This window comes from Muntiacus reevesi, chromosome 2 (genome assembly GCF_963930625.1).
Source record: "Muntiacus reevesi chromosome 2, mMunRee1.1, whole genome shotgun sequence".
In the NCBI taxonomy this organism is placed as follows: domain Eukaryota; kingdom Metazoa; phylum Chordata; class Mammalia; order Artiodactyla; family Cervidae; genus Muntiacus; species Muntiacus reevesi.
Genome location: NC_089250.1, coordinates 189,473,317 through 189,499,630, shown reverse-complemented (window position 1 = coordinate 189,499,630; position 26,314 = coordinate 189,473,317). Strand labels below are relative to the sequence as shown.

The 26,314-nt window shown below is 42.0% G+C and overlaps 1 protein-coding gene and 1 pseudogene across 4 annotated transcripts in view; one reads left to right on the top strand and one right to left on the bottom strand.

Annotated features, from left to right (window-relative positions):
• Positions 1-26,314, top strand: part of ZC3H7A (zinc finger CCCH-type containing 7A) — a 37,436-nt gene that overhangs the window by 5,628 nt on the left and 5,494 nt on the right. Inside the window, exons 1-20 of one of the 4 annotated variants that reach the window (XM_065924344.1) lie at positions 3,108-3,269; positions 5,274-5,375; positions 6,138-6,177; positions 8,493-8,690; positions 9,397-9,555; positions 9,793-9,873; positions 9,967-10,005; positions 10,896-10,929; positions 11,547-11,830; positions 13,253-13,460; positions 14,547-14,611; positions 15,162-15,348; positions 16,516-16,677; positions 19,906-20,102; positions 20,377-20,477; positions 21,126-21,307; positions 21,715-21,791; positions 22,715-22,848; positions 23,254-23,359; positions 25,876-25,984. In XM_065924344.1, the coding sequence (XP_065780416.1) occupies positions 5,308-5,375; positions 6,138-6,177; positions 8,493-8,690; positions 9,397-9,555; positions 9,793-9,873; positions 9,967-10,005; positions 10,896-10,929; positions 11,547-11,830; positions 13,253-13,460; positions 14,547-14,611; positions 15,162-15,348; positions 16,516-16,677; positions 19,906-20,102; positions 20,377-20,477; positions 21,126-21,307; positions 21,715-21,791; positions 22,715-22,848; positions 23,254-23,359; positions 25,876-25,984 (2,431 nt within the window). In that variant the 5' untranslated portion in view covers positions 3,108-3,269; positions 5,274-5,307. Of the gene's footprint in view, positions 1-3,107; positions 3,270-5,273; positions 5,376-6,137; positions 6,178-7,735; positions 7,888-8,492; positions 8,691-9,396; positions 9,556-9,792; positions 9,874-9,966; positions 10,006-10,895; positions 10,930-11,546; positions 11,831-13,252; positions 13,461-14,546; positions 14,612-15,161; positions 15,349-16,515; positions 16,678-19,905; positions 20,103-20,376; positions 20,478-21,125; positions 21,308-21,714; positions 21,792-22,714; positions 22,849-23,253; positions 23,360-25,875; positions 25,985-26,314 lie in introns of those variants that run through there. The other 3 variants (XM_065924343.1, XM_065924345.1, XM_065924342.1) reach the window with 3 other exon arrangements.
• LOC136157365 (large ribosomal subunit protein eL43-like) lies at positions 2,433-3,389 on the bottom strand (annotated as a pseudogene).

Below are 26,314 nucleotides of genomic sequence, written 5' to 3'. Positions count from 1 at the left end.
GACAGGCATTCTTAACTACTGAGCCGTCAGGGAAGCCCAGGCATTTCTGAGTATGTCAAAATCCAGAAGCCATAAAAGAAAGTATTGAGCTACTTAAAAATAAAACTTTTGCTGTCAGAAAGTACCATAATCAACATCAAAAGTTTGACATCATGTTGGGGAAAATAATAATAACATCACAAAGGACTGCTTTCCTCAACACATAAAGAGCTTCCATGAATCAAAACAATTCAGCCTGGAAGAAAAACGCTTGAAGGAAATGAAACAAGTCAGTTCACAGAAAAGGAAGTACAAACGGCTCTTCAATCTTAATAGATGTTCAGCCTCACTAGTGATAGGAAGGCTGAAACAAACAAAGCCCCAGCCACAGTTGTCACACTGTCTGTCATCTCCCTGACGGTGATGGAAACGTCCGATAATTTCTTGTGCACTGGTGGTGGGTAGGGTCAATTGGTAAAACTTGGCAGTAGCTGGCAAAATAAAGAAATGCGCCTACCCTTCATCCTTTGGAAATTCTTTGAAGATATGCACATATGAAATGTCCTGTGTTCCTGGTGAACTTTTAAAGGTTGGAAACAAGCAAATTGTCCTAGGAGCCTGGTGACTTTACGGTGCAGCCATGTCACGGAGCACGCTGCCCGGCTGTTAATGCAGCTTGATGTGTGTTGACGTGGACTGACCTTCAGGACGAGGTGCCAGTCGAGAAAAGTAAGGTGCGGACACGTGTTAGGAGCCCCGGTTTTTATAAAAAATAGCGTATGCACAGGATATTTTTAACCCTTTATTTTGAAATAATTATATACTCACAGGATACTGCGAAAGTCATATATTGAATCCCATGAACCCTTCGTCTGCTTCCCCCAGTGGTGCCGCCTTGCCTAACTGAAGTGCCGTAGCCATGCCAGGAAACTGACCTCTGTATGATACTGTTAATCAGACTACAGACCTTACTCAGTGTGTGTGTGTTTCTGGGCAGCTTTATCCCACGTGTAGATGCATGTAACCACCTCTGTAGTCCAGGCACAGCTTTGTTCATAGAGTGTCTTTGTCAGGATGCCTAACAGATCAGTGTCAATGATGGTCTGTTGATTGATTGCCCTCAGAGTGCTTACGAGCAGCTGAATGATCGGGCTGGGAAGGCGACGTTCCTTTTCACTCTCATGGTATCATAAAGCCCTGCTTTCTGAACAGCGGGTGGCATCTGGACATCCAGGTGGAACTACCAGGTAGAAGGTATCTGCGAGCTCTGCCAGGGGATAGACACGGGGCATTGTCGGGCCCTCGATGAGAATATTTCACATCTGGGCGGGGCAGGAGGTTCCTGATGGGAGAGGGTGATGGTGGGGTCACAGGCAGAGGGGTTCTGGTGCACCCCAGGGCCCTCACGTTTAGAGGTCAGCTGGAGATAAAGCCCCCCCCCCCCCCACTTCAAAGAGGGAAGGGACCCCTCTCATGTGCTGCTGAATTTGAAGAGAATTGGTTATTGGATTAACTTTATCAAGTTTCCTTCACTTTAAAACAGGCTGGATTCTGTTGACTGGATCCCAAAATAAGATGGTGTGGAAAGCCTTTATTGTTTTATTTTAAAATGAGATGTGGGGGGAGACTTCATTGCATAGGTAAAACTAGCTACGGCGGGAAAAAATCAGAACAGTGATTGCCCTGGGTGCGGGGTAGGGGAGGATTGGCTGGAGAAGGGGCCCGAGGGAACTTCCTAGAGTGAGGGCAATACACCGGTGTGTCTCAAGGCCAGGGTCTGGGTTACACGACTGTATCATTTGTCAAAACCTGCCTTAACGTGTGTGCGTTTTACCGTAAAAACTGCAAACAGATGTTGAACTCCACATAATGCTGAGGTGTTTTGCGGTGAGTTATAATTGATGTCTGCAGCTCACTTTGCAGTTTACAAAATTGTGTTGGTGGATGGACGGAGGGTGGGCAGACATCAGTAAAGATGGGCAGATGTAATACACATACCAAAATATTAATTTTAGGATATAGGTAGTATAGAGGTATATGATATTCAAAATAAAAAAAAAATTAACTTTCCTGTGTGTATAAAATTTTTCATAGCAAAATTGAGGGGAAAATTCTACAGAACACGAAACACTGTGTTATCTTATATTTAATGTCGCTTCATGCTATGTTCCCCAATCTTTAAACATGTAAAGGTGGCATGGTATTTCCTGCTGTTAAGAATCTACATCTTACTTTCTCTTAATCACTTGCTTGAGTCGTCAGCTCTTTCTCTGCTGCCCTTTGTCCTTAAGAGGCCAGGGTTCAAGGTTTTCGAGCACTTCCTGGGGAAGCAGCTCTAAGGCTCTTATCTTGGCGGATTATCCTAACCCCGGAGTCCCTTCTGAGTCCACAGATTTGCTTTTTTTGTTGTTGTTACATAAATGAACCCATTCATTATAGGCTAGGCAACGTTATCAAATGGTGGTGCTTCTCCTGGTCCTTAATTCCTTCAGTCTTCTTTCTGATGGCAGCCTTGAGTGTGAGGCAGAGGTGGTGGTGAAGGTCCAGGCCCCACCAGCTGCTGTTCTCACGCAGGAACCGCAGTGCCAAATGCCCACGGCTCGTCCCTTCATCTTGGTTTTGCCACAGAAGGAGCAGGTGTGCTTGGCACGCTGGCGGTTTCATTTTCTTCACCATTTTCCTGGGGGAGGCACCATAATGGGCCCCGTGTTTGCCCACGATTCCAACCTTGTTAGTGTGTTTTGCCAGGTGGCCACCACCTAGGTCCGAGCCCAAGAGCCAGATTTACTTTTCAGGCGAACCTCAAACTAATTCCCCACCTCGCCAGGCAAGGGTGGGGAGAGGCCCGTCGTTCCCTGAAGGAGAAGGGAGGCTTCTTGCCTGCAGCTTCTTTTCTTTGATCCCAGTCCCGCCAGCCTGACCACCCTGGGCCCCCAAGTGCAGCCCTGGGTGCCTTTGAGCTCCTAGGTTCTGACTCTGCCTTAAGTTAAAGGAGAAAAAACTCGAGTGGCCCCAGAAGGGCTCAGAAGCCGCATAGGCTTCTTTGAATACTTTCTTTTTCCAGAGGTCATTTATTCACAAGATTTAAAAACAATTTTTTTTAAAGGTTTGCTGTGAAGAAACTGTCTTCCCCGCTCCCCGCCCCGGGTTTCTCTCACTGCTGTTGCTTCTGTAAATCCATCTGGAGTTATCTTGTGTGTGGCTCGTGCTCAGCTGCCTCAATTGTGTCCACTCTTCATGACCCTATGGACTGTAGCCCACCAGGCTCCTCTGTCCGTGGCATTTCCCAGGCAAGAATACTGAAGTGGGTTGCCATTTCCTTCTCCAGGGGATCTTCCCTACCCAGGGATCGCACCCGTGTCTCTGGCATTGCAGGTGGATTCTTTACTGCCAAGCTCCCAGGGAAGCATGAACGTTGTTGAGACAGTAGAGGAAAAGTTCTCATCACAAGGAAAAAAAATATTTTTATATTGTTTTAATTTTGTGTTTATATGAAGTGATGGATGTTCACTAAGCCTGTTATGGTAATCATTTCATGAAGTTTATGTCGGATCATTGTGTTTTATACCTTAACCTTACACAGTGCTGTATTTAGTGGTATCTCAATAAAACTGAAAAGGGAAAAAAAAGTAAAAAGCCTTAGCACCAGTTCCCAGGTTTCAGGGGACTCCAGCCTCCATCTCACTCTACATTTTGAAAAACGGTAGAATTAAAAATAAAACTTGCTTAACACATGGTAAGCAGTAATGAAACTAAAACTATTCAGCTATGTATACTTGAAACTTGGGTGCAGATTCATAGTTTTTGTGACACAATGTCCTCTTAGAATTAACTCTCAGGAGTCCTTGTCCAAGGGTGACTGTGTGGCCCTCCCAGCCCCTCCCCACCCCACCAGGGAGCATTTAACAAAATCTGGAGATACTGGTTTGTCACAGCTGAGGGGAGGAGTGCTGCTGGCCTTAGTGGGCAGAGGTCAGGAAGCTGCCAGCGTCCCACGGCACACAGGACAGCTCTCCATGCTAGAGAGTTTATTGTCGTTATTTAGTCTCTGAGTCACGTCGGACTCTCTGCAACCCTGTGGACTGCAGCACGCCAGGCTTCCCTGTCCTTCACTATCTCCCAGAGTTTGCTCAGATTCATGTCCATTGAGTTGGTGATGCCATCCAACCATCTCATCCTCTGTCATCCCCTTCTCCTTTTGCCCTCCAATCTTTCCCAGCATCAGGGTCTTTCCCAACGAGTCAGCTCTTCACATCCGACCAGAGTATTGGAGCTTCAGTGTCAGCATCAGTCCTTCCAGTGAATATTCAGGGTTGATATCCTTTAGTATTGACTGGTTTGATCTCCTTGCAGTCCAAAGGACTCACAAGAGTCTTCTCCAACACCACAGTTCTAAAGCATCAGTTCTTCGGTGCTCAGCTTTCTTTATGGTCCAACTCTCACATCTATACATGAGTACTAGAAAATCATAGCTTTGACTATACGGACCTTTGTAGGCAAAGTGATGTCTCTGCTTTTTAATATGCTGTCTGGGTTTGTCATAGCTTTCCTCCCCGAATGGCTGAGTGACCCTAGTTTAGGATGCTGGGAGGTGACGTTTTATCCCATTTCTCTTCTCTGTGGTTCTCCTGTAGCTTTCTGGGAAACACATCATGAACAATGGCCAGTCAGGGTAAATACCCCCGGTGTTGACATCAACCTCAGTTACATTTGAGGTAAACCCTTACCGTCCAGAAAATTCCAATTAAAGTAACTTCACTTAGATCCACATTCTATCAGTTGTATCAACAAGGATTGTTTCAAAAGTCTGTGTAACAAAATACGGATCAGGCTTAGACTCTGCCCACAAGGAAGTCAAAATCCCTCAGAGGCAAGCGGATATGAAACCTTTTTGCTCCTGGAAGGTTTCCAGAAGCAAAACAAGGCCAGGACTGTTCACAGGGCTGCTTCCGTGAGCGTAGAGACAGGCCAGAAATAAAACCCGCAGTTGAAGGAGGGTAGATGAGAGGGGGCGAGAGAGGTGATTGGTGCGTGGTGATTGTTTAGGAGGGGCCTGCCCAACCTGCCCAGCTGTTCAACGTGGAGCGGGGAGAGTGTGGGCACCCTCTGCTCGAGGCACGCAAGACAGTGGGGACCTTGGGCCCCCCAGCGTCCTTGGCCTTGAAGACCCTAGTCAAGCTGGGGGAGGTGAATGTGTCCACAGTTAATTGTGCGACATGACCTCGATCCTGAGTGTTTTAATTGGGGTCCAGGAGCCCCATGCCTTGTGTAACTTGTTGCCTGTTTCTTTCCAGATTTCTCCTTTAGAAAGTGGATGTGTGGGATATCATGTCCAGTGTGTCCGAGGAGAGAAGAAAAAGGCAGCAGAACATTAAGGAAGGACTACAGTTTATACAGTAAGGGCTCCCTGCACACTGTGTCCTCGCCACGTAGCAGTTCCTTTTTGCTGTGGCTCTGCATTTACCAGGGGATAGGAAACTTTTAGTCCTATTCACTTGGGTTAGAAATCAGATATTTTTTGTCCCAGCAATGCTTTCTGTTCCCGGAACATCAGTCCCTTTGTGTTCCGAGGCCGTCACTGGTATTTCAGGGTTAAAATCCTGACGTAGCTCCCGAAATGTTTGACGGAGGAATTTGAACCTATTTCACTCTGATGAGGGAGAGTCACAGCGGTCAGCACCAGGGCTTTGTGGCCCCAGTCCTCCTGTTGAGGAGCCCGCTCTCCAACTGGCCTTCGTGACGCACGTCAGCAGCAGGGCCGCAGCCCGGGTGGCCGTGTCCAAGCAGAAAGACTTCTTTGTCCCTCCTAGGAAGGGGGTATTCTTTCCCTCTGTTCTGCAGTGAATTGGAACAAGTAGAACTAGTGTTTCTGTACTATTTTAAAACTTTTTCGGCACGTGAAGAATTAGGCCCTCTTTTAGTAGAAGTAGATTTGAAAGGTAAATGTTTACCCTAAAGAAAGTACAAAAGAATAGTTTTAGATTTTTTTCGTGACTACAGTTACATGTGAATCATGGTCATAGAGGACAAATAGGTCTTTCAAATGTGCTTTGAACCAGTGGTGAGCTAATGAGAACCGCTAGTTTTAGGGTCACTCCTGGATAAACAAATCCTGACAGGGACCTGATCATCAAAATTAACTGGTTTCTTCTTCTTAGGTCACCGCTGTCGTATCCAGGAACACAGGAGCAATATGCGGTAAGGAAAAGATGTGTTTGAAAGTAGCCTGTGGACTGTCACATGTAGCCCAGCTTGGCAAACCCTGATGCGGCCTTCTGTCTGTCTTTGTCAATAAAGTTTTATTGGGACACAGCCATGCTCATTTGCTGGTGTGTTATCTGGCTGCTTTCACGACATGGCTGAGAGGGACCGCATGGCTCACCAAGCCTCAAATCCTTATTGTCTGGGTATTTATAGCAAAGCTTTGCCAGCTCGTGTATATAAGACAAGGCTGAGTTTTTTCCGACATACTCGGACAGTTGTGTATTTTCTTTCCTCTGGCAATATAGTTTTGAAGTAATTTCTTTTGAGCCCCTTGACAATTACTTTTTGCCTTTCATTTCAGAAAGAATGAGAGGGACAGACTGTGTTGAGAAGGAGAGTACAGAGAGTCTTTTGGTTTTTTTTTTTTAGCAGAGAAATTGTCACAGTGAAGGGGTGACTGGGTAATCAAATGAAAGAGCTGGAGATGACTCTAGCTGGAGAGGAAGCCCAGTGGGCTAGGCCTGGAACTAAAGACCCTCATCTCTGCAGGCCGTTAGTTCCCTGTGGCTTTGTGTCTCTGTGGGTTTTGGTGTTTCTGAACGTCACTTCTTTCTCTCTGCCTCCCTCCTTCTCTGTTCATTTCAGCCTCTTCCTTCCTTTTCTCCAAACAGACATAGAACTGTAACGTATGAGAGCTAGCAATCATGTGGAGCAGTCCTTTGATTTTACGGGTACTCGGGGCCAGAGAGGGGAACCAGCCTGTTTCTCAAGTCACCTCAGTCATTAAAGATCGATCTGGACAGTTTCCTTTGTCACTTTCATCAGCTTAGATGTGAATTCATGAAACGAGATGAAGAGCTGCATGTTTATCTGTCCACTTGATACGAAAGGATTACTTATTAATTTATTTTGGGGGCTGCACTGGCTCTTCACTGGGGGCACAGACTCTCTAGTTGAGGTGCACAGGCTTACTTGCTCCAAGGCATGTGGGATCTAGTTCTGTGACCAGGGATCGAGCTGGTGTCCCCTTCGTTGGAAGGCAGTTTCTTAACCACTGGGCCACCAGGGAAGTCCTGGAAAGGGACTTTTAAAATCTTAAAGCAATGATAGTAATCCTGAAGGAAACTTAAAGAACCTTTGCCCCTACCAAAAGAACATGTATACTAAAAGCAAAAAAAACAAAAAACAAAGATTTTACATCCCCTGGAAGAAAAACTGACCAATCTAGACAGCATATTAAAAAGCAGAGACATTACTTTGCTGACACAGGTCCGTCTAGTCAAAGCTATGGTTTTTCCAGTGGTCATGTTTGGATGTGAGAGTTGGACTGTGAAGAAAGCTGAGCACTGAAGAGTTGATGCTTTTGAACTGTGGTATTGGAGAAGACTCTTGAGAGTCCCTTGGACTGCAAGGAGATCAAACCAGTCAGTTCTAAAGGAAATCAGTCCCGAATATTCATTGGAAGGACAGATGCTGAAGTTGAAACTCCAATACTTTGGCCACCTGATGCGAAGAACTGACTCATTGGAAAAGACCCTGATGCTGGGGAAGATTGAAGGCAGGAGAAGGGGATGACAGAGGATGAGATGGTTGGATGGCATCACTGATTCGACGGACATGAGTTTGAGCAAGCTCCGGGAGTTGGTGATGGACAGGGAGGCCTGGCGTGCTGCAGTCCATGGGGTTGCAAAGAGTCGGATACAAGTGAGCGACTGAACTGAACTGAACCCCCTAAATCAGTAAGCCACCTGAACATTTACAAAAGAAGAAATACAAATGATCCATTAAAATGTGGAGTTCAACCTTGCTGGTAATCACATATGCAAATAAGTAAAGGATACCGTTTTTCCCCTAGAAACTGGAAGATTTTGTGTGCGTGTTCACGCACGTGTGTACACATGTTGGCAGGGGTGCTCTCAAGCAAGCCACTAATTGCATTCATCGTTACTGCCTTTTTTGGAGGGCAATTAGAAATACCAGTTAGAAGCCTTAAAATGCTCATTCCACTTGTAGGAATTTATCCTCAGCACAAAGTTGGCGATGTCAACAAATATCGACAGGCTGCTTTTGCAGCACTTTTCTTTGCATTCACTTTCTTTGAATTTTTTCTTCAAAAAAGCAAGCAGGATGAAACCCTAGCTGAGATAGTAGTGACTTGGCCTAGATTTCATAATTTCTTACAATAATGCTTGTTGCTCTGTCAAATTATTTCCTCTGAAGTTTTAGATACAGAAATTAAAATTTGCTTGTACTCTGACTTGTTTCTTAAAGAGTTTCAAGGGGTAACATTCTTTTTATTTTTTTTAAAGGTATATTTACGTGCTCTTGTGAGAAATCTTTTTAATGAAGGAAATGATGTTTATCGTGAACGTGATTGGAACCACTCTATAAGTCAGTATTCAGAAGCTTTGAGTATAGCTGATTATGCAAAGTCTGAAGAAATTTTAATCCCTAAAGAAATCATTGAAAAACTATATATAAATCGTATTGCTTGCTATTCCAATATGGTGAGTTGTGATTTGTAAAGTACATTAGCAAAAGTCAGCTTTCTAATTTCAGTTTATAGGAAAGATGTATTAGCTGCTTTAGAGAGGCCTCAAGCTTTGAAAAATCAGTTTTGGCCAAATACTTTTGAATTTTTAAAAATAATTTGTTTCTTTGATACTGGTCCTTGGAGATTCCCTTTTGAGTATGGCTTTAGGGGAGAGGGGGTGTCTGCTCTTAAAAAAAAATAAAGTCAGCCTAGGAAGATACAGGTATTCACAGATGGGTGTATCAGGTGTCTCTGCTGACAATTTGCTCCTTATGTTTCTCTTAGGAGTTATTTTTATTTTTTTTAATAAAAAAAAAAAGTAGTGAGCCTTCAAAAGAATTAACACAACCTCTTCACTTATCTAAACTTAAAAAGTAGTATTTTGATGTTCTTACAGTTTTCATATAGACATTCACGCTTAGGACCTCAGCTATACCTGGACAGCTTTCTTTCTTGAAGATCTGGGGTCTTTTATGGCCAAAGGTCTGGGTGGTGGTTACATAGGTAGCCATGATATTCTTTCTATTTTTCTGTATTTGAAATTTCATAATGAAAATAATTTTAAAAAGACAAAATGAAAACCACTAACAATCCATTTGAGAGGAGAATCTGAATTTGTTTGTGTTTGCATCATTGCAAGACATGAATTGATTGATACTTTATTTGGTCTCACTCACCAGGGTTTCCATGATAAAATTTTAGAAGACTGTGATACAGTCCTCAGTTTAAATGCCAGTAACTACAAAGCTCTGTATCGGAAATCTAAGGCTCTAAGTGATTTAGGAAGATTCAGAGAGGCTTATGATGCTGTAGCAAAGTGCTCCTTGGCAGTGCCTCAGGTATGGTATTTATGTTCTAGTTCATTTGTTTACATCCTAGCCATTTTATTGCTTCTGTGTAAATGAATGGCATCAAAAAGTTACGTTTTCCAGCCGGCCGTCCACCTGCTGCAGCTGGGAGTAATGGCCCATAAAGCAAGTGTCTTGACAGAGGATAAATTAGAACTGTTTTGTCCCTTCACCTCTATGGTTAGTAAATACAACCCTCTGTTAATCATATATTCTGACTTTTTTCAGGATGAACATGTAATAAAACTAACTCAAGAACTAGCTCAGAAATTGGGATTTAAAATAAGAAAAGCATATGTTAGAGCCGAGGTAAGCTGGAGTTCTCACCATAAGGTATTTTCATTTTGTTTTGAAACTTGGAGGCAGTTCTGGTTTTAAATTAGCATCTTCATTTTCTTTCAGCTCTCACTAAAATCAGTTCCTGGGGATGGGGCTACAAAGGTAAGGTTATTACTCTTGTAAGAATCATAATTTTTTAAAAAAAGAAAAGATAGAAGTATTAACAGTTCTGCTTTTAATATTTTTGGGTTTTGTTTACTTTTGAAACCTTTTTATTCCTCATACACCTAAGTGGCCAGAGCTTCCTGCCCTATGAAAAGAAAACAAACAGCTCCAGTCATATCTTTTGCTCTCAATTAGCATTTCCTGAAGGCCCATGGAGCATTTTACAGAATGTTCATAGACATTAGATGTTATTAGAAAAAGTGGGTTGGGGCCACATACTAATTTTAGAAGTCATTGAGTTAAACACAACTAACAAGGTTTATCTTTTTTAAAGATAAGTTTTCTTAGACCTGTTAGGAGGCCACTGTGAGTTGGGGAGGGTGTAGTGGTTACACTGGTCCCTCTGGAACCGGAAGGCTCCTGAATATCCTTGGAGAAATACTAAGCCACATAAAACTGGTGGCAAGAGGCCCACACTGTTTAATCCTACGTATTACAAAGGTTGGGCTTCCCAGCCAGGTGGCCTGCAAATGCAGGAGACGCAAGAGATGCAGGTTCCATCCCTGAGTTGGGAAGATGCCAAAAAGGAAATGGAAGCCCGCTCTGGTGTTCTTGCCTGGCAAATTCCATGGACAGAGGAGCCTATTGGCAACAGTCCATGGGTCACAGAGTCAGACACGACTGGGCATGCGCTGGACTGCTCCACACGACTGAGTGTGCACTGGACTGGCCGTTACGAAGGTTTACACATTCTGTTTGTCTCTATCTTAATTGGAAGGAGATCAGATGTGAGAATCGGCATTGCTTTCTTGGAATGAGTTTTATAGCTTGCTTTATCGTCTAGAATCCTGAAAATACTATGATCTATTATTTGGTTCAATTTCTAGGCTTTGAACTGTTCTGTGGAAGATATTGAACCAGGTACGTTTTCACACACATGTCCTCTTAATCTGAAATGCCAGCCCTGGGGACTTCTGGTGGTCCAGTGGTTAGAACTGCACGCTACCAATGCAGAGTGCAGGTTTGACCCTGGTCAGGCAACTAAGATCCCACATGTCTCACTGCGCACCAAAGAAAAAGAAAAGAAAAGTGCCCGTCTTAGATGTTATGCACATACAGTGCTGTCAGTTAGGATTGCTGGGTCGTTAGTAGTATTAAAACAAGAGTCATTTCAGAACGCGCCTCTGTGCCTCGGGCTGTGTCAGTAGTGACTGATGGTACTGACTGTCAGCGAGCAGCTCGGTGTCCACCATGGTGTCACCACCCTCTCGTAGCTCCACCCGAAAGGAGCCCAGGCGTTTTGAGAAAGGAGGAAGCGTTTTCACAAGTGAATATATCTGTTCCTGGGCAAAACAAGCTCTTCTTTTTAGAATTGCTTTTACTCTTTTATTTGAATTGCTTTCACTGTTGTATCTATCTGTTTATAATTGCTTTCATATTTTGACCTTGCTCTTCATTTTCTATTGTCATTGGCTATTAACATTAGTATTATGTAAATATACTGAAAATAAGTGAGCACATGTCCATTCATGTTACAGATTTATTAACTCCGAGGCAAGAAGCACTTTCTGTTGTTTCTATACCCGCATCCAGTTTTTCTCACCAAGTTGGAAATGAGCTGGCTTCAGTTTCCATTATGCCCTTGACTTCTGTTTTGCCACTGCAAGTGGAAGAGAGTTCTCTGCCATCGACGGTGTTGGCAAATGGAGGAAAGATCCCCTTCAGCACGCCAGAAGCGTTTTTAGATGATGGAGATATGGTCCTTGGAGATGAAATAGATGATCTCCTGGATTCTGCACCTGAAACGAATGAAACCATCATGGTAAATTTCAGTCTGACTCCTTCTTAAAACCTTTCTTAAAAAATTGTGATATAACCTGCTAGATATTTTCAGTATTGACTGTAGGCTAAACTTAGGCTTTCTTGAAAATTACTTTTGTCCTTTTCCATTGGTAACTGGTTAATTTTGTCATTTTTTAAAATTAAAAAAGCAGAACAGGCTAGGAATCACATGTTATGGGAAAGGGAAATTTAACTCCCTGGCAAAGGATAGGCATTTGGTGTGTACGGAAAAATGAATCGATGGATTAAGGATTTCTCATTCCTTAAGGATGATTCTCCTATAGCTACATAACCATGAAGCAAACTTGGGTCCACAGGCCACATCTGGCCTGCTGCCTCTTTTGTACGGCCGAACACTAAAACTGGTTTTGAGATCTTTATGTGGCTGGAAGAAAGGGAGAAAAAGAACAATGTTTTAAGATGCATGAAAATATCTCATAACACTGCAGTAACAGACTTGAGTAGTTGCACCAGAGACCGTGTGATCCACAAAGCCTCCAATATTAATAGGGCTGTGTTATTATCACCGACTCCTGCTGTGAAGTATACCAAGATAGTGGCAGCAATGATACTAGAATGATGATGCGGAGAGGCAAACTCAGAGCTGGTTTCCGGGGAGAGTAAATCCAGTGATGTCCTTGTGGAGCTGACAAAGAGAAGACGTAAAAGGCAGACAGACGCTGTGGGGTGCGGGTGGGGGAGTTGGTTCCTTCCACTTTGATCTGGGGCAGGTTATTTCACCTCTCAGTCCCTCGGTTTCCTCATCTGTACAGTGACGGTCCTCATAGGATGCGCCTCAGAGGGTTAGGAGAATTAAATGGACAGTATATCCTGCCCTTTATAGAAAAGTTAGCTGACTCCTGCCGTGAAGTATATTAAAATAGTGGAAGGTATTTTAATTGATACAGGAGGCTCTTGAAAAGTCACCGTTGTGTGGGGGAGGGGCAAGGCATTGTTGCATTTGTTCTCCTGAGGTTGTGCATTGACGTCTCCAAAAGGATGGTCCCCAGTTCTCCAGACTGCTGCAGCTCCCTTCCCGCGACCACCTTTCCTTCCGCCCTGGCCCCATACATGCCCTCATGGTTCCTCCTTGAGGAAACCTTCTGATTGGCTCAGAGTAGGGAATGTTAGGAATCCTAGGAAGCTTGGGAAATGAAGCAGGGACTTCTCTTTTAGGTCACGGTGGTATTAGAAGTCACATCTCCAGACTTTTCAACAAGTGGGCTGGAGAAGAAGTCAGCTCTGTCGCTTGGATTCTGCCATCTTGATTTTGACTCCCACTTTGTTACCTAATAAAATCACCCAGCTGAGTAATTTGTTCTTACGTGCTGATATTAAAAGCAGTTTGGCCAGCTTGGGACAGAGTTTCACGGACTTCATTCCGGTCTTGTTTCCTCCGCAGCCGTCAGCCTTAGTCAGAGGCCCCCTCCCAGCTGCCAGCGTTGGCCCGAGTGTCCCCTTCTCGGCGGCGTCTCTTTTGGGTGCCTTGCCCATCGGGGCGAGGTACGCACCTGCGCCCTCCTTCTCGGAGCTGTATCCACCGTTGACTTCATCCTTAGAAGATTTCTGTTCTTCTTTAAATTCATTTTCAATGAGTGAATCCAAACGAGGTAAGACTCAGCTGCTTATGTAAACAGTTACAGTCCATTTTCTAAAAAAGACAGTCTGTTTAACTAACACTAGGTAGTTGGTACTTGAGTTTTTTGTAGCTGAAAATACATTGTAGTTCTAAAACCTGAACCTTCCTGTTTTAAATTCACCTGGACTTAACTGTGCCATTGTGGAGATCAAGAAGCCAAGGCCTAGAGTAGGAATGTACGTGGCACTGTTTGTTTGTTTTCTTTTGTTTTAATAGGATAGCTCGTTAAGGTGGGTGTCTGTTGTTTGTGGGGGGGTGAAATGACTTTTAATGTTTTCTCTAGAAAAGGGATAACCCCCTCTTAAAGGGTCTTAAAAACAGGTTGTCCTTTTAAATTCTGAACTAGGCAATACTTAGTTAAGACTAATTTAAAATCAGTGTTTAGAATGATAATAGAACCATGTATTTTTGGCTTCATCCATTGAGCTCAGCAAACTATGGTGCTTTACTTTTGCAAGGGATTGCTGAAGTTTGGGCCTGACTCCTGTTTTTGTAATTCTAGGCTTAATGTATCCTTTAAGTAGCCACAAGAAAAATCTTCATATTTTTGTCAGGCATCATTACAGTTAAACGAATCAAAACTAAAATAATTGATTTAAAGATTGGCAACTGAACAAATGAAAATTTGTGGAAAACAGAGGGCAGAGAGAAAGTAGTAAGTGGTAGACTAAGAAAAAGAAAGAAATTGAAACTGACTGATTCTCTTAATGTTTTGACGAGCTTCATACTTTCAAAAGGAGAGAATCCTTTCCCATTTTTAATATGAATTATCTTCTTAGTCTTTTTAACATTCCCATTTGATAGTCCCTGCCTTAGCTCATGTCTCTGAAAAATTGCTTTTTATTGAAATTTGTTTGTCTAAGGATTATTTATGTCCTTGGTTTCTGGAGGAGAGGAGAGACTCCTTAGCCCTCTTTGGGTGTCAATAATGAGCAAGAAAGCTTCTTGGAACTGGGATGGGAAATAAGGTGGGAAGCCATAGTGAGCTGCTAAGCCCTGATGTTCTTACTACGTGATTAGAATGAAAAGGTCTGTTGAAGTTTTTTTATTATTTTAGATCTGTCCACCTCAACTTCTAGAGAGGGAACAGCGCTTAACAACAGTAATTCTTCCCTTTTACTTGTAAGTGCCACTTCCTCTTTTGTAACTACGTCGCTTAAATTGCAAATAGGTCTTTTACTTAAGTAACTGAGTTATTTGAATGAACGGTACCAGCTCCCTGGAATTTTGTGTGTGCTGTGGGAAAGAGTGCTAAAATAAGACTCTTCTGGAACATCCAGTAATAAGTGCTCTGTGTTTAAGGCTGGATCTGTCATGGCAAATTAATCAACAGTGTAAGAGGCTTTAGCGCAGCGTGAATGACGAAGAAATGCAAGATCAGGGCATGAAAACCCTGTTGGCTGATGAAGCAGAACAGTTACCCATCGCTTATAACAGCTCATGGAGCATCCCAAAATGTGGGGGAGGGGCCTAGAGACCCCAAAGACAGGAAAATGTATAAGGAAATGGTTTTTAAATAGAGACGTACGTAGTAAGGACAGAATAGTCCCACCTCTAGTCTGTGCAGAATGTCTCATTTTTCAGATGCGTTTGTTTTCTTCTTTAGTGATAGTGCAATATTTGTTGGCTGTTTTTTGTTTTTTTGTTTTTTGTTTTCTTATGCTTCTTGCAGATGAATGGACCAGGCAGTCTGTTTGCTTCTGAGAGTTTCCTGGGAATTTCAAGTCACCCTCGGAATGACTTTGGAAACTTTTTTGGAAGTGCAGTAACTAAACCTGCTTCTTCAGTGACCCCAAGACATCCCCTTGAAGGAACCCATGAACTGAGACAAGCTTGCCAGATCTGTTTTATAAAATCAGGTCAGGACCAAACCAAGGAGCCCGTCAATAACCTGAGAGTTCTTAGGAATTTGTAAATCTATGTGACTCTTGCATCTTTATTTGAGTTCCTTCTAAAGAAGCAGCAATTATTGATTAGGAGCCTTTAGAGTCTAATAGGATAAGTCTCCGGAGAAGGCAATGGCACCCCACTCCAGTACTTTTGCCTGGAAAATCCCATGGATGGAGGAGGCTGGTAGGCTGCAACCCATGGGGTCGCTCAGAGTCGGACACGACTGAAATGACTTAGCAGCAGCAGGATAAGTCTCGGTTCTTCTTTGATATAATTTTATGTATAGAATCATTTGGAATACAATATTTACCTGATTTTGAAAATTCTTTGTATTTTAAGTATATGTTTAAGAACTTGATCATTTTCAAATCGAGTGAGAACTAGAAAAAAGCATTTTAAGATGAGTATGTGATACAGTGTTTGTGAAAATTAGAGTACTTTCTGTTGGATTATTTCATATCTTTACCCCTAAGTCAAGTGATACAAACACAGTTTATTCTAAACGGGGACCAAATTCATTTTCTTTCTTAGTTTATTTAAGCACATGCTTTACCTTTACTCAGTTGGTAAAGAATCTGCCTGCAATGCAGGAGACCCTGGTTCGATTCCTGGGTTGGGAAGAACTGCTGGAGAAGGGATAGGCTACCCACTCCAGTATTCTTGGGTTTCCCTCATGGCTCAGCTGGTAAAGAATCCACCTGCAATGTGGGAGACCTGGGTTTGATCCCTGGGTTGGGAAGATCCCCTAGAGAAGGGAAAGGCTACCCACTCCAGTATTCTGGCCTGGAGATTTCATGGACTGTAGAGTCCATGTGGTCACAAAGAGTTGGGCATGACTGAGTGACTTTCACTTTCACTTTACCTTTAGAAGCCATTAGAATTCCTATTTTAATAATTAAATAAGGGTTATATCTTGGGAGCACTGGTGTTTTTGTTCTAATCTTTGTGTTTTGTCTGACAGTACAAAAGGCAAAAATTACTTTCCCTAGCTTGTTTATACTTGGGGATTATGAAAGGACTTTTTCATGGGAATTTAATAATCATTATTCAGTTGCTCACATCTGCTTATAACTGTGCCTGTAAAATGAAATGATACTTCTTGTGCATATGAACAATCCTTTTTATATCTTTTTCAGGCCCTAAGCTAATGGATTTCACTTATCATGCTAATCTAGACCACAAATGTAAGAAAGATATTTTAATTGGTAGGATAAAGAATGTAGAAGATAAATCATGGAAAAAAATACGTCCAAGACCAACAAAAACAAATTATGAAGGCCCTTATTATATATGTAAAGGTATGTGCTATAATTACTTAATTGGTGTACCATGGCCTAAGTGAGAAATAATTTGCTACTTTTATTGCAATGGTCCCAGTATTACTGTTACTAAAAATGTTTAGAATTAACAGCAAATTCCTTGGTTTGAAAGATTAGTATTTTTTTGTATTATTTTTTACCTTTGCTTTTAATTTGCTGTGTAGTGGGTGTTGTATAGTTATTTATTAAAATGGGGTTTCACCAGGTTTTTTTTTTTTCCACTAGGTTTTAAACAGAAAACTGTCTCAAAACTTTGGGTTCTCTGACATAGTCTAAACAGAATCAGAACACTGAACTAAGGCTTTGATAATGTTACTCTTTTAATATATTTTTGAGAGAAACATAGTATTTTCATTTTGTCAGACTGCTTCACCTAAATGAGCTTTCATTCAGTTGAGTTGCTCAGTTGTGTCTGACTGTGACCCCATGGACTACAGCACACCAGGCTTCCCTGCCCATCACCAACTCCTGGAGTTTGCTCAGACTCATGTCCATTGAGTCGGTGATGCCATCCAACCATCCCAACCTCTGTCGTCCCCTTCTCCTCCTGCCTTCAATCCTTTCCAGCATCAGGGTCTTTTCCAGTGAGTCAGTTCTTCACATCAGGTGGCTGAAGTATTGGAGCTTCAGCTTCAGCATCAATCCCTCCAATGAATATTCAGGAAACGAGCTTTGAATGTCCATAAATGATAGAATGGGAAAGACTAGAGATCCCTTCAAGAAAATTCGAGATGCCAAGGGAACATTTCATGCAAAGATGGGCTCAATAAAGGACAGAAATGGTAGGGACCTAACAGAAGCAGAAGATATTAAGAAGAGGTGGCAAGAAAACACAGAAGAACTGTACCAAAAAGATTTTCACGACCCAGATAATCACGATGGTGTGATCACTCACCTAGAGCCAGACATCCTGGAATGTGAAATCAGATGGACCTTAGGAAGCATCACTATGAACAAAGCTAGTGGAGGTGATGGAATTCCAGTTGAACTATTTCAAATCCTGAAAGATGATGCTGTGAAAGTGCTGCACTCAATATGCCAGCAAATTTGGAAAACTCAGCAGTGGCCACAGGACTGGAAAAGGTCAGTTTTCATTTCAATCCCAAAGGCAATGCCAAAGAATGCTCACACTACCGCACAGTTGCACTCATCTCACACGCCAATAAAGTAATACTCAAAATTCTCCAAGCCAGGCTTCAGCAATACCTGAATCATGAACTTCCAGATGTTCAAGCTGGTTTTAGAAAGGCAGAGGAGTCAGAGATCAAATTGCCAACACCCACTGGATCATCGAAAAAGCAAGAGAGTTCCAGAAAAATACCTATTTCTGCTTTATTGACTATGCCAAAGCCCTTGACTGTGTGGATCACAATAAACTGTGGAAAATTCTTCAAGAGATGGGAATACAGACCACCTGACCTGCCTCTTGAGAAACCTATATGCAGATCAGGAAGCAACAGCTAGAACTGGACATGGACCAACAGACTGGTTCCATATAGGAAAAGGAGTATGTCAAGGCTGTATATTGTCACCCTGCTTATTTAACTTATATGCAGAGTACATTATGAGAAATGCTGGACTGGAGGAAGCACAAGCTGGAATCAAGATTGCCGGGAGAAATATCAATAACCTCAGATATGCAGATGACAACACCCTTATGGCAGAAAGTGAAGAAGAACTAAAGAGCTTCTTGATGAAAGTGAAAGAGGAGAGTGAAAAAGTTGGCTTAAAGCTCAACATTCAGAAAACAAAGATCATGGCATCCGGTCCCATAACTTCATGGCAGATAGATGGGTAAACAGTGACTGACTTTATTTTTCTGGGCTCCAAAATCACTCCAGATGGTGATTGCAGCCATGAAATTAAAAGATGCTTACTCCTTGGAAGGAAAGTTATGACCAACCTAGACAGTATATTAAAAAGCAGAGACATTACTTTGCCAACAAAGGTCCATCAAGTCAAGGCTATGGTTTTTCCAGTGGTCATGTATGGATGTGAGAGTTGGACTATAAAGAAAGCTGAGTGCAGAAGAAGTGATGCTTTTGAACTGTGGTGTTGGAGAGACTCTTGAGAGTTCCTTGGACTGCAAGGAGATCCAACCAGTCCATCCTAAAGGAAATCAGTCCTGACTGTTCATTGGAAGGACTGATTTTGAAGCTGAAACTCCAATACTTTGGCCATCTGATGCGAAGAGCTGATTCATTTGAAAAGACCCTGATGCTGGGAAAGATTGAAGGCAGGAAGAGAAGGGGACGACAGAGGATGAGATGGTTGGATGGCATCACCGACTCAATGGACATGAGTTTGAGTAAACTCCGAGAGTTGGTGATGGACAGGAGGCCTGTCGTGCTGCAGTCCATGGGGTTGCAAAGAGTTGGGTATGACTGAGTGAGTGAACTGAACTGAAATGATTTTTTAAACTTAGGTGGTGAACATGCAAACATCAGGGCATTTTTTGCCCTGTCTGAAATAAAAGTAATTTAGAATTGTGCTGCTTTTTTTTGTTTGTCCATTTGTTTGTTTTAAGTGTTAATACCATTGGGACTTCCCTGGTGGCTCAGATGGTAAAGAATCTCCCAGCATTGGGGAGACCCAGGTTCAGTCCTGAGTCGAGAAGATCCCCTGGAGAAGGGGATGTCTACCCACTCCGGTATTCTTGCCTGGAGAATTCCATGAGCCTGGCAGGCTACAGTTCATGGGGTCTCAAAGAGTCAGACACAACTGAACAACTAACACTTTCATGCTTTTAATACACCATTCCTGCGTAATAATATGAGTACCATGGTTTGAAGCTATTCATGAACTGTTACAAAAATTTAAACAATGCTCTTAGTGTGTTTAATATTCATTGGCTTTGAAAACACAGCGACCCATGTTTTAAATGTCTTTTAATTCCCTGTCTCCCCCCACTCTTTTTTTTTTAATTTTATTTGAAAATCTTTTTTTTTTTTCCGTTTTTCAGAGGATAGTTACTTTACAATGTTGTGTTAATTTCTGCTCTATAGCAAAGTGAATCAGCCACACGTATACATACATCCCCTCTTCGTTGGATTTTCCTCCCATTGAGGTCACCACAGAGCATTGAGTAGAATTCCCTGTGCTGTACAGTTGGTTGTCCTTAATTATCTGTTTTATTCATATTAGTATATGCATGCCAATCCCAATCTCCCAATCCATCCCACCTCTGTTAATTTCCTGTCTTTCTAGATGTTGCCGCTGAGGAGGAATGTAGATATTCAGGCCACTGCACATTTGCTTATTGCCAGGAGGAGATAGATGTGTGGACGCTGGAGCGGAAGGGGGCGTTCAGCAGAGAGGCTTTCTTTGGTGGCAATGGAAAGATCAGCTTTACCGTGTTCAAACTGTTCCAGGAGCATCTTGGAGAATTTATATTCCTTTGTGAGGTACTGTCTCCAAATCTTCTTTCTAATGTGAAACAGGTGGTGGTTTCTGACCCAGTAGTATCAAGTACTTAGGTCTGGTCCTGCTGTATGCTAAAGCATTTGCTTAAACAATGGTAGCCACTATTACTATCCAAAAGAATAACATTAAGACGTCCTATTTGCCAAGTGTTAATTGACATGTGCTTGTAATATGTAAGTATGAACGTCATCAACATCACACAAAAGTTATCATCTTGTATTACATTTTTATGATAATTGTTCTTCTCTGTTTCAGAAATGTTTTGACCATAAGCCTAGAATGATAAGTAAAAGAAACAAAGATAATTCTACTTCATGTTCTCATCCGGTTACAAAGCATGAATTTGAAGACAATAAGTATGTTGGTATTTTCTAATATTTTTAGTGACAAAATTAATTCTCTTTTTAGATCCAAATAAAACCAGAGTAATATCTCCCCAGGCATTCCCCTCTCCTTTTGTTGTTGTTTTGAAAGATGGTGACTATTTTTAAGTGGCTAATAGGTTTTGCTGAGAATTTTAAAATGAATTATTAAGATTTAATACAGAAAAGCAATAATGATTTATAGCTTCTCATGACATGGATTTAGGTATTTTAATATAGCCTAACATAATTATCCTCTCCTCTCCCCAATTAATCCTACAGTTGCATACAGTGATTTGTTTTTTTCTGATAAAGATTTAAAATGTATTTTCAGTCTAGAATTTTACATTTTGTATGTGTATATGGACTTCTTGTTCACTCAGATGGTAAAAAACCCACCTGTAATGCAGGAGACGTGGGTTTGATCCCAGGATTGGGAAGATCTGCTGGAGAAGGGAATGACAACCCACTCTAGTATTCTTGCCTGAGAATCCCATGGATAAGAGCCTGGCGGGCTACAGTTCACGGGGTTGCAGAGTCAGACATGACCGAGTGGTTAAGCACACACACACGTGTGTATGTACATTTTTGTAAAAAGCTATGGTGGAACAGTAGTAAAGTGTCACTCCATTTCCCTCTTAGGTGCCTTGTCCACATTTTGCGAGAGACAACAGTCAAGTATTCCAAAATACGTTCTTTTCACGGCCAGTGTCAGCTTGATTTATGCCGACATGAGGTTCGATATGGCTGTTTAAGGGAAGACGAGTGCTTTTATGCCCATAGTCTCGTAGAATTGAAAGTCTGGATATTGCAAAATGAAACAGGTGCGTTTGTGTGAGATTGAGACAAGTCCCCTTGAGAGCAGTCAGGGTTTACGAAATGGTGTCAAAGGCCTTTCTCCACCAGTCTGGTGTGGCGGCACTGTTGATTTTATCCTGAGTCTTAAACCTGAGTCACTTCATGTTTAGAGTGGCCTGTTTTGAATGTGGTCTTCTTTAAATAATTGCTGATACAAGTTCATGTATGCAGTATGGATCCGTGAGGAAGAAAGACTCTTTGGAAGGCACCAAGAGCTGTATTTGCAAAGATTCCATTTCAAAAGAGTAGTATGATATTCATCCTTGGTAACAGATTATGCCAAATGGGGGTAAAGAATTTAGTCTGACTGTGCCTAGACAGGTAGCCTGGTATTGCATAAAGAACCTAAAAAAATATCTTTGGCATTTCTCAGGTATCTCACATGATGCTATTGCCCAAGAATCTAAGCGATATTGGCAAAATTTGGAAGCAAACGTACCTGGAGCTCAGGTATGTGTTTCCTTTGTCCTTTCTGCATTTGGGATCTTTTCTGGAATGGCCTGATGGACGTGAGTAGTTGGCAGATGCAGTTTATACTTCCATAAAATCCAGTTATTCTCTTGAGTTTTCTTGAGTTTACTGAGTTAAGTGGGAAAAAAAATTGAGTAAATGTGAAAAAAAATTTCTGAATTTTAGTTGATTATCATAAAAAAAAAACAAACTAGGCATCTCATAACACCTGCCAAGAATATAGGTTAGGGAATTCCCTGGTGGTCCAGTGGTTAGGACTCTGTGATTCCACTGCGGGGGCCAATGGGTTTGATCCCTGGTCAGGAAACTAAGATCCTGCATAGCCAAAGAAGAAAAGAATATAGGGTACAATTTTCCCTAATTATTTTGTCTTTTGGCCACACCACATAGCATGTAAGATCTTAGTGCCCCAACCAGGGGTTAAATCCACATCCCCTGCAGTAGAAAGTGCAGAGTTCTAACTACTGGACTCTCAGGGAAGTTCCAGGATACAGTTTTCTTATTCAGTTTATTTGACAAAACAGTTGGGGTCTTGGGCTATGAGGATCCTCAGAGTAGGGGAGTAGACTATGTAGTTTTGCTTACCACTGAGCCAGACTGCTTTATCCAACCATCTTCCTTCCTCTCTCCCCACAAATCCTAAACATTAACACCAGAGCTGACTTTGATAAGTTGAGGTTTGGCATCTTTCATCATATTCTCTTATATTTGGGTAGAGAACTGGAGATTTAGTTATCAGGTCATATATATAGTGGTCAAATCATCAGACCAGACAAAAACAGAACTTGTGTGCTGTTATATTAAAAAAAAATAATAATAGCACACAGTTGTGCATGGTGAATGAATGTGTTCTCAGAGAATGGTTTTCTGTTCAATTACAACTGATCTCTTAATTACTTAAGGTACTTGGCAATCAAATAATGCCTGGATCCCTTAATATGAAGATAAAATTTGTATGTGCTCAGTGTCTGAGAAATGGCCAAGTCATTGAACCAGACAAAAACAGAAAATATTGCAGTGCAAAAGCAAGGCATTCGTAAGTAGTGTGTGTGTGTGGAAATAGTGCCTGTTTCTTTTCATGGGCGTAAAATCGTACATATAAGAAAGAATATTAAGACTGTGAGGAGGGCAAAGGAAAGTAGGCAATTTAGGAGTAATTGCAAAGCGAAAGGAAAGAGATTTTTAGGATTTAGTACTAAGAATTCAACAAAATTCAATAGTGTTTTTCCTGTATTTTGCCATTTCCTTGTGTAGGATTTATAGGGAATGTCTGTTTATAAATATCAACAGGAAGTGAAATGACAGAATCATAAGGCATTTCTTTTAGAAGGGTTGAAAAAAAAAAAATCTCTGGTCCCTTAGGTACAGACTTTGGACCTGCCCATTTATGTTATGCCTCTGCCAGTGTGTTTTTGTTTTTTCTGAACTCCATTTTTCTTAGGTGGACCAAAGATCGTCGTGCGATGAGAGTGATGTCTATTGAACGTAAGAAGTGGATGAACATCCGTCCTCTTCCCACAAAGAAACAAATGCCTTTACAGTTTGATGTACATACGTAATTTTTAAGCCACTTTTTTTTTTATTAGGCATTTCAAATCATTAGAAAGTAGTAGTAATTCAGATGGAAACTGGTACCCTTTAAATAATGCTCACCGTGTTACTAAAATCTAAGTGGTCCTTTTGTTTTCCTTCCCCTTTTGTGTGTGTGGCTCTGGCGCAGTTTTTAGGTTGGTTAGAATGAGTTACTTAGGAGACATTGAAAATGAACTAGAGAAAAGTGATGGTCTAGACTCAGCTTATTTTCCAGATGAATGACTGTGAGCAAATGGGAGAGAATTTCATCTATATTTAATTCCTCAGCTTTGCTATCAAACCCAAGACTTTCCGTATTATTATTAACTCTGTTGATGAGTTTTTGGTGTGTTTTTTTTTTATTTTATCACACCTGTTTCTTTCACTGAAGCAATGGATGCTCACTAAAGGATACCTAACGTTACAGGATTTTCTTGAAGTAACCCAAAGGAAAAATGCTTCCTGTTAGAGCAACATGTTCCCCAAAAGCCCTTACATTGAGAACACCAAACTGACTTACAAGGTGGCACATTTCAGCTTGGTCCCTCTGGCCCCTCATGATCTTAAAGATGGTCGTCTGGGCCAAGCTTGGAACTGGCCCGACTTTCTTGTTCACAAGAGAGTGTCTGGTGGGGTTTTACCTGAGCTCAGGTGAGGGGCGCTTTCTGCCCCAGTGGAGGAAACATGGAGAGAGTCTTTTGCCCAGAGCAGCAGTGCAGATGGGCTGCGGAGTCCCCAGTAACGAGGCTCCTTCTCCAAACTGCCAAGGAGTTGAGGAGGAGGCGGGTTCATTTCCCATCACCCAGGGCACCTTGCAGTTTGTGAAACTTAGCGCAGGTTACAAGGCCAGTCTTTGAAGGAGGTGATGTGTATGTGTTTATCCACTGTGGTTTCAGCCTCATAGATGGGGTGATTGATTAGCGGGCTATGATAAGAGAGGAGGAAGGCTTATTAGAACCAGTGATTATCTTGTGCTTCAGTAGATAGTGGAGATTATAGATGTACTTCTCAAAATTTTGCCGAAACAAAGACCACTGGGAACAGTTTTAGCTCATGAGGCAGCTGCCTAGAACCACTGATTGTTCTCTCATCGCAGACGTGGTGTTCTACCTGTAATACTTACAGGAGCCCATTTCCTCTGTTTCCCGACCCCACTAGATATTGCTAAGGGATCCTTTTTCTAAAAGAAGAAATAACACTCTGCGTGTGTGTATGTGCGTAGGCAGTGTGGTGAGGTGGAGAGAGGATGGGCTTCAGGGTCTGCCCAAAGGGCCAGTTAGCCTCAGTCTGCTCATCTGTAAATGGGAATCATTGCATCCTAGGGAAGATACCTGAGATGGTGGTGTGTAAAAACCGCACAGAGCGACCTTCTCCTTTATCTTCTCTTCTCCCTGCTCCTTATCACTGAGCTTTGAAAGACAATGGTCAGTGTCTACCCAGTAATACCTAAGTACTTCCTGGGGCTTGACTGGGAAAAGAATATAAGAAAATCCATCACAAGAATGTTTTGTTGACTATTGACTTCCTGCAAAAAATTGTCAAGGGGTTGGGGGGTCTCTGACTTTGGTTCAGGGGAGGAAAGGAGCAGTGTTTAGTGTTAACTGTTTCTTGATTTTTGGTGAAAGTCAATGCTAAGCATTTACTGTTATATAAACTAATACATAGAGCCAGCTCCTGTTGAAACATGGATAAACAAAGACAAGCTAACAATGAATTGTACTAGGATTTATGCTCCATAAAGACAAGTACATTGATGATATTTACGAATGAGTTCTCGGTGACAGTGGTATTCCTAGTTCTTAATAGTCACAGGTCTTAGGGAAATCTGTGTTCTGCTGACTGCTCTCACTTTATTTTTCCTACGAGTATCACTGTATTTACTCTGTAAAATAAAAATGCAAATAACCACAAGAGGTATTACTTGAATGCTGTATAACTGGATGGCCTGGTTAGTGGAATAATTGTCTTCTGACACTGCAGAGCTAGTGAATGATGGCTGAGATTAGCTGCCAGTATCGGTGAGAAGTAAACATCAGAGGTTTTCTCTGACCTTGTTTATTGGAGGTGTCTGCAGTTTCTGTCCTGCTTCCCAAGGGCTGACAAGGAGGTCTCCTGGGTGTCAGGCAGAGGAGAGTAGGATATGTCATATTGAGGGGGCCAGAAACTTGAACTGCAGAGATACAGTGCTCTGCTGTGTTAAAAGCAGATACTCTGAATAAGTGAATCTGTTGACATTTTCTCATAAGAAAGTGTTCCATATTCCAGTTCCATACTTACGCTCTTTTAAAAAGTTTTGAGACAGAAAGCTTGATAACATCTCATGTCTTTGGGGCTTATAGTCAATTTGAATAGGAGCAAATTAATCTCATTTAAAAACTATGTTACTCAGCATTAGCATGGATAATAATATTGATTTTGCTTAAATGTAAAAATTAGGCCGTTTTACCCAGTGTGCTCTGTCTTAAAGCACATTCATGTATTTTTTACACAGCTGTGCAATCATATTGCTTCTGGGAAAAAATGTCAGTATGTTGGAAACTGTTCCTTTGCTCACAGTCCTGAGGAGCGAGAAGTGTGGACCTACATGAAGGAGAACGGGAGTAAGTTGATGATTAACCGTGGCCTTGACACCCACGGAATCCAACTCGCCTGGAAGTCCCTTTCCTCCCTGTAAATTGCCAGCTTACAGGGAACACAGAAGGCAGTCTGTGCTCTAAACCATTATCTCATTTTATCAGTGAAGCAGAGTCTGACCACCAGTCGTGTTTGCTTAGGTCAAATTTGGATACAAAAACATAGGTCAGCATCCTCTGACATCACAGGCATGTCCCTGGGTCACTGTCTGGGGAAGTTCAGTCCCTCCACGAGTGCTCGGGTCAGATCACCTGCTCCTGGTGTGAAGAGTCACCCCTGAATTCATCAGGTTGGAA